Source organism: Aspergillus tanneri (assembly GCF_003426965.1).
Source record: "Aspergillus tanneri strain NIH1004 chromosome Unknown AapTan_10_pilon_pilon_pilon, whole genome shotgun sequence".
Lineage (NCBI taxonomy): Eukaryota > Fungi > Ascomycota > Eurotiomycetes > Eurotiales > Aspergillaceae > Aspergillus > Aspergillus tanneri.
In genome coordinates, this window is record NW_022984637.1 from 379251 (window position 1) to 392440 (window position 13190).

Consider the following 13190-nt stretch of genomic DNA (forward strand, 5'->3'; position numbering starts at 1 on the left):
AGCAGGAATGTGAGAAACTCTGAGTCTTTATGGGCGCCTACACCTTGTGTTTCTTCCTCTGTGGATGCCGGTGGTGCGGGGGATATTTGACCAGCTTCAGTTTATGTTGAGAGGGAGCTCGAAATACGGTTTCAGAGCATCTGGGGAAGATCTAGTGCTTCCGCCACAAGGGTCTGGAATTCATCTGCCAATGGGCCTACTTCAGCTAGGTATGACTCAAGAGCATGGCGGAAGCCAGGGATCGCAGTTTCGTCCGGCCACTGGTTGGTCAGCGCGTTTCATAATAAATTGACGATGTGAATGCCTACCTGATTAGGACCTCGAATAATGATACAGTGGCTCGTCCGGACGAGGTGGAGGCAATTCAGTTGCAAAACCAGCATGTATTAGTGCTACAGAGCACCGCAGCCTTGGATGAAGAGTGATAGATCATACATCAAATTGCTCTCGATAATCCGACTTTACGAGCTGTGAACTCTGCCCCAGCCGAGAATACCCCAGGAAGTGTTTACTGTTGACCATTTCAATTTCCAATTTCTTCTCCAGCGGTAGATCAAAAGGGTGATTGCCTTGGCCACCAGGTTGTCCCTCACCTCCGGCCACCGGCGGGTTGGTGAGATAGAAGAACCCCACATTGACGAGAGCATTGCGCAGCTCTCTCAGGAAGGTGGCCTTGGTATCCGATGAGGTTGCGAGAGAGAATAGTCCAAGACAGGGATGGCAGTGAAGGTGTCCGACAAAAGTCATGGTGGGATGATGATGTGACGGAGAATGGGCGGAGATGTCATTCTTAGTGGGGTGGTTTTAGTGTTCGCGCCATCGCAGGATCGTTTGTAGCACGCCATCGAAGAGGCTTTTGTGACGCAATTCCATGCTTGTGAAGTGTGCCTTCATATGCCTATCATGTCGAGCCTGTGTATGCTTAGCCTCCAATATAGCTTTTAAGCCTATTTTAAGTGCTTGACATCTATCTTGAGTCATGGTTCATGCGTAATCGAGAGCTTCATACCCCGTTTAGACATCTTCAGCATACAAAGATCGGCTAGTGCTCGCAGTCCTCTCAGCCTTGTTCGACACATATCTTACTGCTCGTGACACTGTGTGATAACTCGAAGAGTATATCCGCCATTTGGCCTATAAGTTCTCCAGGATCGCATGGTAAATATCAGGATCCAAGGCGTCCTCCTTTCCGGTCCCGAAGTACAGTACATCAGACGTTCTTTTTCCCTCAATCCAAGTCATAACAATAAATGGCCCTACGCCGGTTTGTATTCTCTTCCAACATCCTGTAGCCTATGGTGCGAGGGACAGGGATGCGGGTATTGTTCGCAATGTACTTTATCAGCACTGCCTCGTTGCGTACTTTTTCATTAAGAAACATGGATTTTCCAGACAGGAGAAACAATCAGCCGATCTTCATCGTCCCAATGAAGATGAAATCTGAAGTTAAAGGATCCTGAATATATGGAAACGGGCTGCAAACCATCACGGTTGGGGTCTCGACTTGCCATCTCGCACATCCCTTTAATCAGGTCGAACACAATCTGATGCAGTCTTTGTCAACTTCTCATAAGCAGCCATTGCGGTGTCATCAAATCCATAAGAGCTCTGTAGACAGGGATGGTAATGCCAGGCTGAATGTCAATAAAACCGGGGACTTCCATTCTAGGAAGTCACTTTATCGGTGCTTGTACTTCATTTTCGTGAAAGTGTAAATGAGCTCTTCTAGATAAATCAATAAATGTACTATACTCCTCCGCCAGGTATATAGAAATATTCTAGAATAGCTGACAGACTGTGGTTTAGAAGTGTTGCTCCGGCAAGACAATACTAGTGCTACAAACGAAATAGAGTAGTAGCAAACTGAACGAAATAAAAAAGCCTCTTACCAGTGCGGGCTATGCTCAATTTTACACTTCATTCTGGCATTCGAGACGTATTGACTACAGGGTAGTAGACTAATATACCACAGGCTACAAGATCACATCCACCATCGCATGATCTGGCAAGACAACGTTAGACCCTCGAAGTCAACTTCACCTTCAAAGCCGGTTTATCCCAAAGAATAAAGCAGTCTTGATCTGTCCACACAAAATTGGGATCATGCAGTTCCATGTCAAAGTTAAACACGACCCGCGCCAAAATAGAAACGCATCTCAACGTATGCCAGACTAACGAAGAATTAGTTAAGCTTTCCCAAAGTCGGTAAATATCATAATTTGCGCCCAATACAGTTCCGAGGCCCGAAGTTAAATGGTTGAAGTACAGTCTTACGTCGTTTTCGAACCGAGGGTCACCCAAAAACGCTCTGGAATGAAGCTATCAGGCTCGGTGAAATTTGACAATGAATGGTATGCCGCGAGTTGATATACAGGAAGTAATTGTCTTAAAACATATGTTAGCAAGGATCAAAGATCTAGAATTTAGGTACTTACGCCCCCAGGAACCCATTCCCCGCGATAGTATCCCCCTGCGGATCTACAATTCGGGGCAACCCAACAGCGACAGGAGGGATACATTCTCAGTCCTTCATTAATCACGGCATGTATATACGTCAGTTGATTGCAAGCCTGCAGAGTTATCTCGTCATCGGATTTGAACGCGGTTCGCACTTCCTCTTTCAACTTGGCGTATGCATTAGGGTCTTTAGCAAGTAATAAGTAACACCCGAAAGCAGTGTCGCGGTTGTTTCTGATCCCGCAATAATTAGAGTGCTTGCGTTTGTCATTAATTCTCCAAAACTCATGCCCTTCTCAGTGTCTTGATGTTTCAGGATGTGGCTGAAGAAATCGGGCCTCTCATTGGAGCTTTTAACCGGCCCAGAACCTTTGTTTGGTTAATTCGAGATGCTGGTATCTCTGCCGAAGGATAGATTTGGGGATGAACAGTGTAATAAGCGGCTTGAGTATTGGAATCCGCCGCATGAGGTTAGAATAGGCACCGAATTTGATGTTCCCAAGATAAACTTCACCCATGGATGGTATCTGGACTCTTCGAGACAACCAAATGGCTCCCCAAATGCTAGGTCCCCGATAACGTCGAACGTGGTGTAGTTGTACCACGACACCATGTCGACGGGCTTGTTCTCATCATTGGCATTCTCATGCAGACGCTGAATCAAAAGATCGATGTAGCCTCTGACGATTGGCTCTTGGCCTCGGTTATTTCCGGAGAATGCATGCGATAGTAGACGCCTGAATCGAGAATGATCCGCATCGTTGGATTGGATGATGCTGGGGACATTATTTGCGGTGGGTGGGAATACCCGGACATCCTTTGGCTTTTGGCCATGGCCGGGACGAGTTCCATATATGGGTTTCCAGGCGTCGCCATCGACGAATGACAGTTCGTCCGGGGCAATGCGAATCACTTTGCCGTATTTTACGTGTAGATCCCTGATGGTTTGGGGTATACGACCCTTTAAGATGGTTCGTATGTATGGGATCCGTGTCGCTGCGAAGGACTTTGGGACCGGGGAATCGCGCCAGAGGGTGGAAGTAGACATTGTAGATAATTATACCGATGAGGTATAAAATTCCTAGCCACGATATGTTATTGGTAAATAGACTCCGTTGCTATCATCACGCAGGCTCACTTACCAGTCCAACGGCCAGTCCGGCCACCAACACCGCAGGATAAGATGTTTCGGCCACCGCAATAGCCAAGGGTCTACCCATGTTAAGTCTACTCGTATTAGAACCGGTCGTGTCATGCGAAGGTAATAGGAAATTGCCTGCAGAAGTGACGGCCCCGGAGAGTATTTATCCTTGTTACGCACCGGTAGCCCCTCTGTTGATCATTTACCTTGACCAGTCAGATAAAATGCCCCATGCAACTTGTACAACGGCCTAATACCATGTCAGTGAACATAAAGTAAGAGAGACAGATCCGCAACTCTACGGGGAAAATAACCTGATATTCACCCATACCCCGCACGTCATATGCTACTCTCCCCACTGACGTACATATTGTGTTGTAGAATCCATATGATCCACGTACGAGGCTGTTACGGCTGGGGTGACTGTTGGCCGCATGTCCATGCCGACATTCCCGAACATATGTTAGGGCTGTGAAGGAAGATCAAGCATAATGACCATGTGCATATCCTCGCCCTTCTTCAGGATGCAGGTACCATATTAGTTGGTGGTTTGGTAAGGCGCTTTCATCAACTACGCTTTAAATATTGCACACAGCCGTCATATTGAAAAGTGTGGAGACCACGGCTGTGGCACGTAGTTTAGAGATGAAGATATTTAGAAATAAAAAATCTCCGGCTGAAGAATAGACTTTGAAAAACTCTCACGAATATGGCGTATTAACTAGAGCTCCTTTAACTCGCTGATTAAGCTTGACGGCTTGCCTGTCAAAAAGGAAGCCCAAGAATGTCTCCATTTTGTTTGCCTGTCCCTAAAAAATACGCATTACTGTAGATTTAGGCATACCCGGTCTGCTCATTTGATTTTGCCAGCTGATAAACACGCTGGCGAAGGTGGAATAACAATCTAACTACCTCAATAGAGTGTTCTGAACGAGAAGATTTTTTGTCTAGAAATTTTGGCTATAGCACTATTTTGAGGTCTAATATGGATCATTGTATTGAATGCCTAATTTGCTTGTGTGATCAGGTGACCTAGGTGGCTCGTGACCACCTCAGTGGCAATCTTGCAGAGTTGGCTGATTAACATATATTTAGGCTGGCGACTTTTACTTGCTTCAAGGCTTCGAGTATATTGAGCGGTAGCAGAAGTCGATCTAGGTTATAGAGGGCAGAGGTAGAAGGCCATCTTTAAAGCCCATCAAACAAAAAGCGATGATGGGAAGAGTCTCCAAATTTTTATAGCTCCCCGCAGGTTGATGCAATAACTACCATACCACTCTTTCATAGCTGTCTCTTCTAAAGCACATCCCCTTTGGGCTCAAGAATTTCGACGACTGCAAACAGTCTAAAATTGTGGAATGACGACACACCGAGCAGGTTCTCTCCTGAACAGTATAATCCCACTACCCACAATCCAACGACATATCCATTGCCATCGTTTTACCTGCTGGAGATGCAACGGATGCTAGAACTTGTAGCACTTATTGGCTTGACCTCCGCAGAGGTCAAGGGACGACGATGGTCTGATGACAATAAAGGAGGTACCCCTTTTGCGAATATTGGAGTCGGAGAACCATGCAACTCCAAAGGAAAGCGGGCCAGTTTCCTATTTGGGGGAAAACCCTGGTACGACGAAACAGGGTGCATGGGAATAACCCTCTGGATATGCTGGGTTTAAATAGCACTCGTCGGATGCACCATACACGGAGTAACTTTTTTTTTTTTTTTCTCGGACGTTTTAGTGCTACGTTAAATATCATAAGGTCAAAAAAAAAAATGGAGAATGAGTTCATTGCTATGATGTCAATCATCCTTCAATAATTCGTAGGTGGACCCATGGATATCAAGGAGGATGCTCGTGCCTAAGACTCCCTACTAATAAACTTGGGTTGAACTACGAGTACATACAAGTCCACAGGTACCTATTGAATGCAATTTCTATTATATCCAAGGTAACTATATGCTTTATGCAAAACTATCTACAAAAAGAAGGGAAAAAAGGACAAAGAAAATCAAGGTATATATTCAAGGCCAGAAAAGAAAGTAAAATGACCAGCCACCAACCAATCCAATCATCCAGTGACTATCTATATGGTCATCAAGAACGCGACCGAGACAGCAATCAGCGCAGAATACCGATTCAGATGCCCGCGGGTAGCAGAAGACGCAGCCTCCTCCATCTGCAACCCGGTTCGTAATTCTTCGGCCCCGACTATCGACGGTGCCGTTCCAGCAGTAGTTTTGAAACAAGTCTCGCAGGCCTTAGGCAGGGTGGTACCGGTTCGTTCTGCGGAGCGAGATGATCGCGCAGCCGACACACGATGGCCAGTCAGCGTCTAGGAGGAATTACCGCGAGTGACGACGTTATAGCCATTCAGGATGATATCGTCGCGCTCGGAGTCGGAGTACTCCATCTTATAGGTGGAGGCGTTAGAGTGGTATGTGTGGGGCGAGCTGGGCAGATACACGATCAGGGCGACGGGCCGGTGAGGTTCTTAGTATCGCAGCCGAAGAAAGTCGGACGTTTGTTCAAACCCAGATTAATGAATGTTCTTGTCCGAAACAGCGGGGAAGACGGTTCCGTTACCGATACCGGTGGAGTGGAGACTACGTTCGTAGGTGTGGACGAGTGAGGCAACCGTTGGGCCAGCTGTTGGTGTCTGCGGAGGAATCGACAGCGAAAACGACGTCGACATGGCGACTGGGCCGGATCACTGGATGCAGAGAGGGATGTTCTGACCGTCTTCGCCGCCGTCGACAACATCGAGATCGCGCTGCTGGGCGTAGATGGGTGGCGTTGCGGTAGCGGTAGAACGGGTTGGGGAGTAGACGGCGATATCCTCGTCGTTTTGGTCCATGTTTGAGTAGTTTGTACATGGTGTCCTTTGACGAAGTCGGGGCATCGGTCTTGTTGAGACGCAGGAGACCCTGGTTGAACAGTGACGAGGAGGTGCCCATGACGAAGCCGGCGTTGTCGAAGCCTCGCACGCACTTCTCGTCGTCAGCTAACTTGCTGCCCCTCGAATCGAGAGCCGAGGAATTCCAGTGGCGCAAAAGCCGTAGACGGAGGGATCCCAGGTGCCGAATTCCCAGGGGTTGAACTCGTAGACGGTGGAGTTGGTGCCGATGACCTTTCGCCAGGTTACGTCCGTCGGCAACGACCAATGGCAGGGGCATCTGTCCGCGCTTGAAGGTGTCGGTCAGGGCGATGGAGGACCAGGTGGTCGATGCCACCGTCGTCGGTGGTGGAGTTGATGAACTGGTGGGAGGCACGACCCCAGTAGTCAGTGATGGAGGTGTTGTAGCCGGCTTCTTCCTTAGCGTCCACCGCTTTGATGAGATGTTTCCAGTAGCTGGCGGTGCTGAGGATCTGCACGCCCCTTGTAGCTGGGACCCCGAAAATGCTCTTATCCAAATTCCAGACCTTTCTCGTCCGCCTGCAGGGCGCCGACGGTGGTGAAGTTGTTAACCACGATGGAACCCAGTAGCCAACTGCCACCGCTGAGGCCGGAGACGTAGGTAGCCGACTGCAGGCCGCCCAGCTGGCCCTTTGGCGGTGGGAATTGTCGGTGCGACTGTCGAAGGCCTTTGAGGGCACCGGCGCCGCTGGTCATGGCACGGCAACCACCGCCAGAGACGGCGATGGCGACATTAGGGATATGGAGATGTTGCTGGAATGCGTATCGATGTACTTGGCGGCGTCAAAGGAGGCGATGTTTAGTCGGCCCAGGAGATCCTTCAGGGGTTGAAGGGTCCCTTTGCGACGGATCTTGAGCCAGTCGGTCCTGCTTGGCAGACACCTCCGGCGGATCGGATGCTGGGACGAGGGCAGGACAGGAGACATTGGCCGGGGCGTAAACTGTCAGGGGCATTGGGAAGGGCACGCGGAGGGGAGAGAGGCGGCGCTGACAGACCAGCTGCCGCAAGGGACAGAAGAGGGATCTTCATTGGGCGGTCCCGCATGAGATCTATGAAACTTCACAGTCAGAGAAGAACGACGGAGCATTATATTATTTATTTTATCCCAAGGAACCACCTGATCCACCGTTGGTACAGCCCCGTCAATAGCGTCCAGTTAGCGTGGACCAACCGGAACGACAAGGAACGAAGATACGGTGCCCGGTGGAGATAATCCCCCAATCGTGACCCCAATCGAGTCCGGCAGTGGCATAGGGCTGTAGGCAACATGATTATTGAAGGTTAGCATGGGATTGCTCTGTATTCGCTGTGTCTGTACAGGACACCGTGGCTGACTGAGTGATCCAGGGACAACAAGGCATATGGGGCGCCTGAGAGGGTGCTTTCAGGCAGCAATTTCTCCTCTTCTATGGCGCAGTGTGGCTGGATAAGAGATGAGACATCTCCGAAGCGATTGTCAGTTCAGAAAGACTGAAATTCGGCCCCAGGCCCCCACTTTGCATTTTTCCCAGTCCTTTTTCTGATCTTTTGGGCAGCCCTTTTTTTTTTTTTTTTGCCCCACGAACCGGTAACGGAAGATGACTCATCATTCGCATAATTTCATAACTTCCTTTAAGAGAATTGTGCCTGCACCGTATAGTCTGTACTGGATATTACTGCTACTGCCATTAAATAGTATACAACACTGGATGGGATGTAGAATCAATATAATTAATATCCTATAATCGATCAACTACCCAGGGTCATCAAACCCTGATCAATCCATGGATACATATCTTGTAGCCTAGCCACACCAGGGAGGATGGTCAGATCGTGGGCCAATCCCCATTCAATTGGGCAAGTCCCGCGGAGTCCGCTTGGCAATGCCAATTTTCACTTTATTCTTCCTTTTCGGGTGGACCATGGATGTGAAAATCCTGTGGCGGTGCATATAACTGCCTCCTGACTGACAGTACTCACTCTACTTTGCTCATCACTGCATGGCAAGAAATACTCACATAGCAGTGAAAGAATGCTAAGAGTTTATGAATGTAAACAACGTTTCCAGAAACCAGGATAAAAGAGTAGATTATATCGCAAATCTAGGACTACCTATGCCCCCTCCCCTTATTTCCTACCCGATCCCCGCAATCTGCGATCCACCAATAAATCATGGAAATGCTTATCTGCCTAGTTGCAAAACTCTTCGGCAGAAACAAAGCCGAATCCCAAGCCAGCGAGGATGAACCCCACGCAAGAGGTGGCAATCACAAGGACTATCTGGACAAAGGGTAACTAGCCCTCCCATGATTCAACGGAGCTATTAACAAGCGCAGCTCTATATGCCCAGGAGAGAAAGTTCGGAAGGAAAAATCGATCCGAAATAGACGCGCGATGTCAATGAGAAGATCACAGATGCAGGTGCGAAAAATTCTGAGAGTCTCATTGGGTATTTAGATCGGTCCCTGACTTTGCAAGTAGCTGACTGGTTGATGTAGAAAGAATGTGTCGGAGAAATGGTCGAATTAGAGAATTGGGAATAGGATAATCGGGAAATCGTCGATAGTGTAATATTCAATAGCATGGATCATCACCTATATTCGTCTTTGAAACGACTTCAACAATCCCTGGAGACTTGATCCTCTTTGCGGTTCCAGGAACCGTGTATTCATCCGGACATAGTTCCGCCATCGTGCGTACATTCTCCGGTAACTCGGTGCCTGACCCATCATACGAAGCGAGAAGTCGATCGAAGTAGCCCTGCGCCTGCGGATACCGCTGTCTAGTCATATACATCATGGCCAACATGGAGAGCGTGCCCTGTATTACCGGGATGGCCTCGTCCCAGCCGATGTTCTGCCCAGGTCAGATACCGTTGGAGCCAAGGCACTGCTATTTCGGCATTAGATCCAGAAGCGCCATACGAAAACCTGGCCATGCCGCCCTGCATTGCATGCCATCATGCCCATGTGCGCCACGATGTTCATAGTCTCCGGGTGGTCCGCACCCAGATACCTTCTGCGCTGGCGAGCGCGCGTCGCAGCGTGCCCCGAGGGCTCGGTGATGCTGGCGCTGGCCTGCATCTGACTGGCGCCGAGGATGCGTAGCCCCCAGATGGTGAGTGGGTGTCGGGGACCGAGAAGATTGTGCAATTCGCGGAGACCTTGGAGATTTCATCAACGGCTGTCTGTGTCTGCGGGTTAAATCAGGCGGCGGCTCTCCACCTCGGTCTGGGTATGGTTCGAGACGACGAGCTCAGGGTACAGAGCACTGCAGCCAGTGCCTGGATGTGGTTCTCACCCAGGAGATGCTGCAGCCGTGCGGCACGTTTCTCAGCCGCAGCGACGCCTTCCTCGCGACGACCGAGACAGCCATACGCCTTCGGCGAGTCTTCGGCGGGTTTCCAGCGTATCGAGATCGTCTTCGCCGATGGTCATCTGCTGCCTGGCCAGGGACGTTGGCGCATACCGACTCGCCTTCCTGGTATTTGCCCTTGTGGCAGAGAATTTCACCCATGAGACTCTCGGCTTTCATGGCGAGAGGATGTCGTCGGTCGAATACGCGCTGGGTGTTATTCGAGACCCATTCACACCACCTGTCGCCTTGTTAAGGTACCCGACCGCAGGCCGATCTCCGCGCCATATCCGACCAGTAACGTGTTGTGGTGATCTGGACCCAGAGTCCGTAGATGTTCCTGGAAGATGGCATATTCTATATCTCGAGCTTTATCCCACTGCCAATTATTCTTTGCTCTGCGGCCTGCATGGAGCGGGGATCGTTATCGACAGCGACAAAAAGCGTTCCGATGACTGTTGGGCAGTCGGTGCTGGCGATCGACTGAGAGGGTAGGATGCGCTGCTGCTGAGATGCATCCGGGGAGGCACAGGGGAGGTAGACGCGACGTCGTCGACGGTTGCGGGATGTATCCCTGCTCGGCAACGAGGACTGAATCTGCGATCTGTTTGATGTTTCCTTTGATGAGCTTGTACATCGAACTCCGCGGGAGCCAACCTTGCACATCTGCGATGATCTGCGTCGAGTTTGAGGCGGGTCTCACGCTGACCGGGGAGGCCCAGGACGGCAGATTCTTCGTCGACGACTAGCTGTGTTGATTGAGTTTGAGTGGATCCACAGCATTGGGAGAGGATATACGAACGTGACTGATGGACGCTGGCCCCGAACCACCAAGCAACACCTCCTTTCCTCGATGAAGCTGGATATCTTTATAATCCTCCAGCTGGTGCGAGAAACGCACGCTCATCTGTCGGGTAAACAGCGAATTATGTTCCAAACAATCTAACAGATCGTTGCTGGCATGGCCTTTTGATACGAACCGGCAACTTTGGCTGCGATCTTGCCCAGTTCGACGCCTTTGGTGCCGTGGATGCGGACAGCCGAAGAAGACGAGGCCGGAGGTTCCAGTTCGGATGGCGGTATACTTAGGGTCTTCTTTGGGCGTTGAGCAGGGCCTAAGTTGACATTAGATGATATACATTGGAATTGCATGACACAAACCTGTTTAATCACCAATCCGCCTAGACTATGGCCGATGAAGATGATCTTGGGGAGTCGGACGTTCTAACGTTCTGTTAGCATGCACAACATACCGAAGAGAACAGAGATGATAGATACCAACTGCGGACTTCGCCCATATCCAACAAGTTCAATAGAGTATTAGCATGATCCTTGACACCCGCAGTCGACAGTCTGCGGGTTCGTAATGTTGGAATTATATCCATAGATGAAGATGCGCGCCTGGGGAATGTCATGGGGAAGGAGATTCTGGGCCAGAAGGTGCCATTTTGATGGGTCCAGGTCTCGAACGGATGGTCATTTCTCCACGTGGGTTGAGGCCGTGGACGAACACAAAGCTGAGATGTTAAAAAAGAATAGTAAACAGTGGACGAAGAACGCCTTACTCGATCTTGGGTTGCTCAGCAGGTGTAAAGACTTCCTCTAGAAGGGTACTCATGTTCTCCAATATTCTTCTCACTTAGCAGTTTACAATCAAGTACAGAACAGGATACTCTACCATGATGGATGCGCGCGACATCACGACGATGGATACAAAACAGCATCCAGTGTTGTCAGAAGATAAGAAAAGTCAGAGACCTCGTCAACTGCAAGACTGAGTGTAAATCTAGATCGTGTGACGGGCAGTCTGAGCAGTGAGATACCCACCTACTTACTTCCAATCGCTTCTCTTACTTCGGGGCCATTTAGAGCAAGAATGACAGCCAAGATGATGCGAGGCTGCGATACGAGGTTAGTGGCTGAGGATACCCTCCGGATTGGCTGTGTAGCCGACTGTACTGGAGTTGGTGCAGCTTGGCGTGTGCCGGACTAGATTGGGCGTAATCATCGAGAAAATGGAGTGATTGGGGAGGCTGTTAGATCTGCTGCTGATTCTATATCCCTGCTTCCAATTGGAGGAGGTCGGATTGTCGAAAAGCCCCGAGAAGCTCTGATGACATCCTGAATCATCTCCAGCTCTAACATCAACGTTAACTCCCTGCCCATTGCCGTCCATTCAGTTTCACAAAATCCATCAGCCGCACAACTCGACCAGGCCATTGGTTACTCAAATCTGAAGGGTCGCTTTGAAGTGGCGCTTAATTTTTCTGTCAGGGTGACTCCTGGCCGTCAAAGCGATATAAACCTGACTGTTTTACTCAATAGCAACAGCCCCATACAGCTTTCGGGTTGCTTCAAGATCGTCTAGAAAGTGGCCGGTGACTGTATTTTTGCAATTGGCAGGTGTCATGGGATGTTGGTTTGCATTTGACCCGAAGGATACAGCTTTCGGCGAAATCAGTCGATGCAGTTGGGTTTGGGTTCAGTGTCAATATTTGGAGAACGGTAATATAGGGTACGTTGTTCTTCGTAAGCATTGGAGCTTTGACTGCACAATGGTAATCTTCAAGAACGGGGAACGAGGCTCCAACATTTGCTTGCCAGAGCTGTTGTAAATTGTTTGTGACTCTCTCTGGTTTGACTGCATCCAATGCCCTTTGAATGGCCATGATTTGTGGAATTGGAGGTGGCTGGGACAGAGTCACTTGATCCAAGGAAGTAATAAAAAACTAAAAGAGGAGAGAATGAACTTGAAAGAGGTATGCTATTCTGGTATGTAGGGGTAGGGATTTATGCCCAGAGGGATACATGCAGGTATAAATAGAGAACACAGAGAGAGTTCCGATATAGTCCCCCAACCCCCCAGGGAGCCTAGAAAGGCATCATTCAATTGGCACTGTCAGCAAACTAAAGGGGGATGAGATATGTAGGGTTTGTATAAGCATGAAGACTGAGCTGCAGATAGACTTGATTCCTCTGCAAGGGGGTTGCAGCAGCAGAATACTGAGCCAGTAAATCACTGCAGCCCTCGAAAAGTTACATTATTCTGACGCATAGATAAATTCTGTTACAAGTCACTAGCTATAGCGGAGACATGCCACGGGCAGCTTTGCTTATCATTCTGGTTATAATAAACGCTGACCTAGGATTCCTACTGAGTTTGGTTGAGCCGAAAATTATTGCTGTCAAATGGAAAGAACTGATTATCAGAGTAATTTCAAGAGCATGCTAGGATCAGCAAGAAATTTTATTTCGCACCAACTAGAATCGCACTACTGTGCTAGACTTGCTGGTGCTTATTATAGTCGACATAATGGATTTGGATTGCTGGTACGGGCGT

At 49.2% G+C, this 13190-nt stretch overlaps 6 protein-coding genes across 6 annotated transcripts; all 6 read right to left on the minus strand.

Moving 5' to 3' along the window:
* Window positions 1-131: 131 nt before the first annotated feature.
* Window positions 132-747, minus strand: ATNIH1004_001946 (uncharacterized protein; the record flags this gene model as incomplete). Its single annotated transcript, XM_033566641.1, has 2 exons — window positions 132-260; window positions 436-747. The coding sequence occupies 2 exons, from the start codon at window positions 745-747 to the stop codon at window positions 132-134; spliced, it is 441 nt and encodes a 146-aa protein (XP_033420843.1).
* A 1226-nt stretch (window positions 748-1973) lies between these two features.
* On the minus strand, window positions 1974-4058 carry ATNIH1004_001947 (uncharacterized protein; the record flags this gene model as incomplete). The annotated part of the gene is made up of 8 exons (XM_033566642.1): window positions 1974-2002; window positions 2131-2171; window positions 2275-2385; window positions 2436-2470; window positions 2972-3418; window positions 3600-3669; window positions 3779-3804; window positions 3966-4058. 8 exons carry the CDS (start codon window positions 4056-4058, stop codon window positions 1974-1976), a joined length of 852 nt encoding a protein of 283 aa, XP_033420844.1.
* A 1627-nt stretch (window positions 4059-5685) lies between these two features.
* On the minus strand, window positions 5686-6012 carry PLB1_1 (Lysophospholipase 1; the record flags this gene model as incomplete). The annotated part of the gene is made up of 2 exons (XM_033566643.1): window positions 5686-5885; window positions 5949-6012. 2 exons carry the CDS (start codon window positions 6010-6012, stop codon window positions 5686-5688), a joined length of 264 nt encoding a protein of 87 aa, XP_033420845.1.
* A 193-nt stretch (window positions 6013-6205) lies between these two features.
* On the minus strand, window positions 6206-7805 carry PLB1_2 (Lysophospholipase 1; the record flags this gene model as incomplete). Its single annotated transcript, XM_033566644.1, has 3 exons — window positions 6206-6951; window positions 7023-7269; window positions 7689-7805. The coding sequence occupies 3 exons, from the start codon at window positions 7803-7805 to the stop codon at window positions 6206-6208; spliced, it is 1110 nt and encodes a 369-aa protein (XP_033420846.1).
* Window positions 7806-9070: 1265 nt separating this feature from the next.
* On the minus strand, window positions 9071-10030 carry ATNIH1004_001950 (uncharacterized protein; the record flags this gene model as incomplete). Its single annotated transcript, XM_033566645.1, has 4 exons — window positions 9071-9352; window positions 9421-9659; window positions 9797-9917; window positions 9965-10030. 4 exons carry the CDS (start codon window positions 10028-10030, stop codon window positions 9071-9073), a joined length of 708 nt encoding a protein of 235 aa, XP_033420847.1.
* Window positions 10031-10207: 177 nt separating this feature from the next.
* On the minus strand, window positions 10208-11265 carry ATNIH1004_001951 (uncharacterized protein; the record flags this gene model as incomplete). The annotated part of the gene is made up of 5 exons (XM_033566646.1): window positions 10208-10454; window positions 10508-10599; window positions 10653-10792; window positions 10831-11074; window positions 11104-11265. The coding sequence occupies 5 exons, from the start codon at window positions 11263-11265 to the stop codon at window positions 10208-10210; spliced, it is 885 nt and encodes a 294-aa protein (XP_033420848.1).
* Between the last annotated feature and the right edge of the window lie 1925 nt (window positions 11266-13190).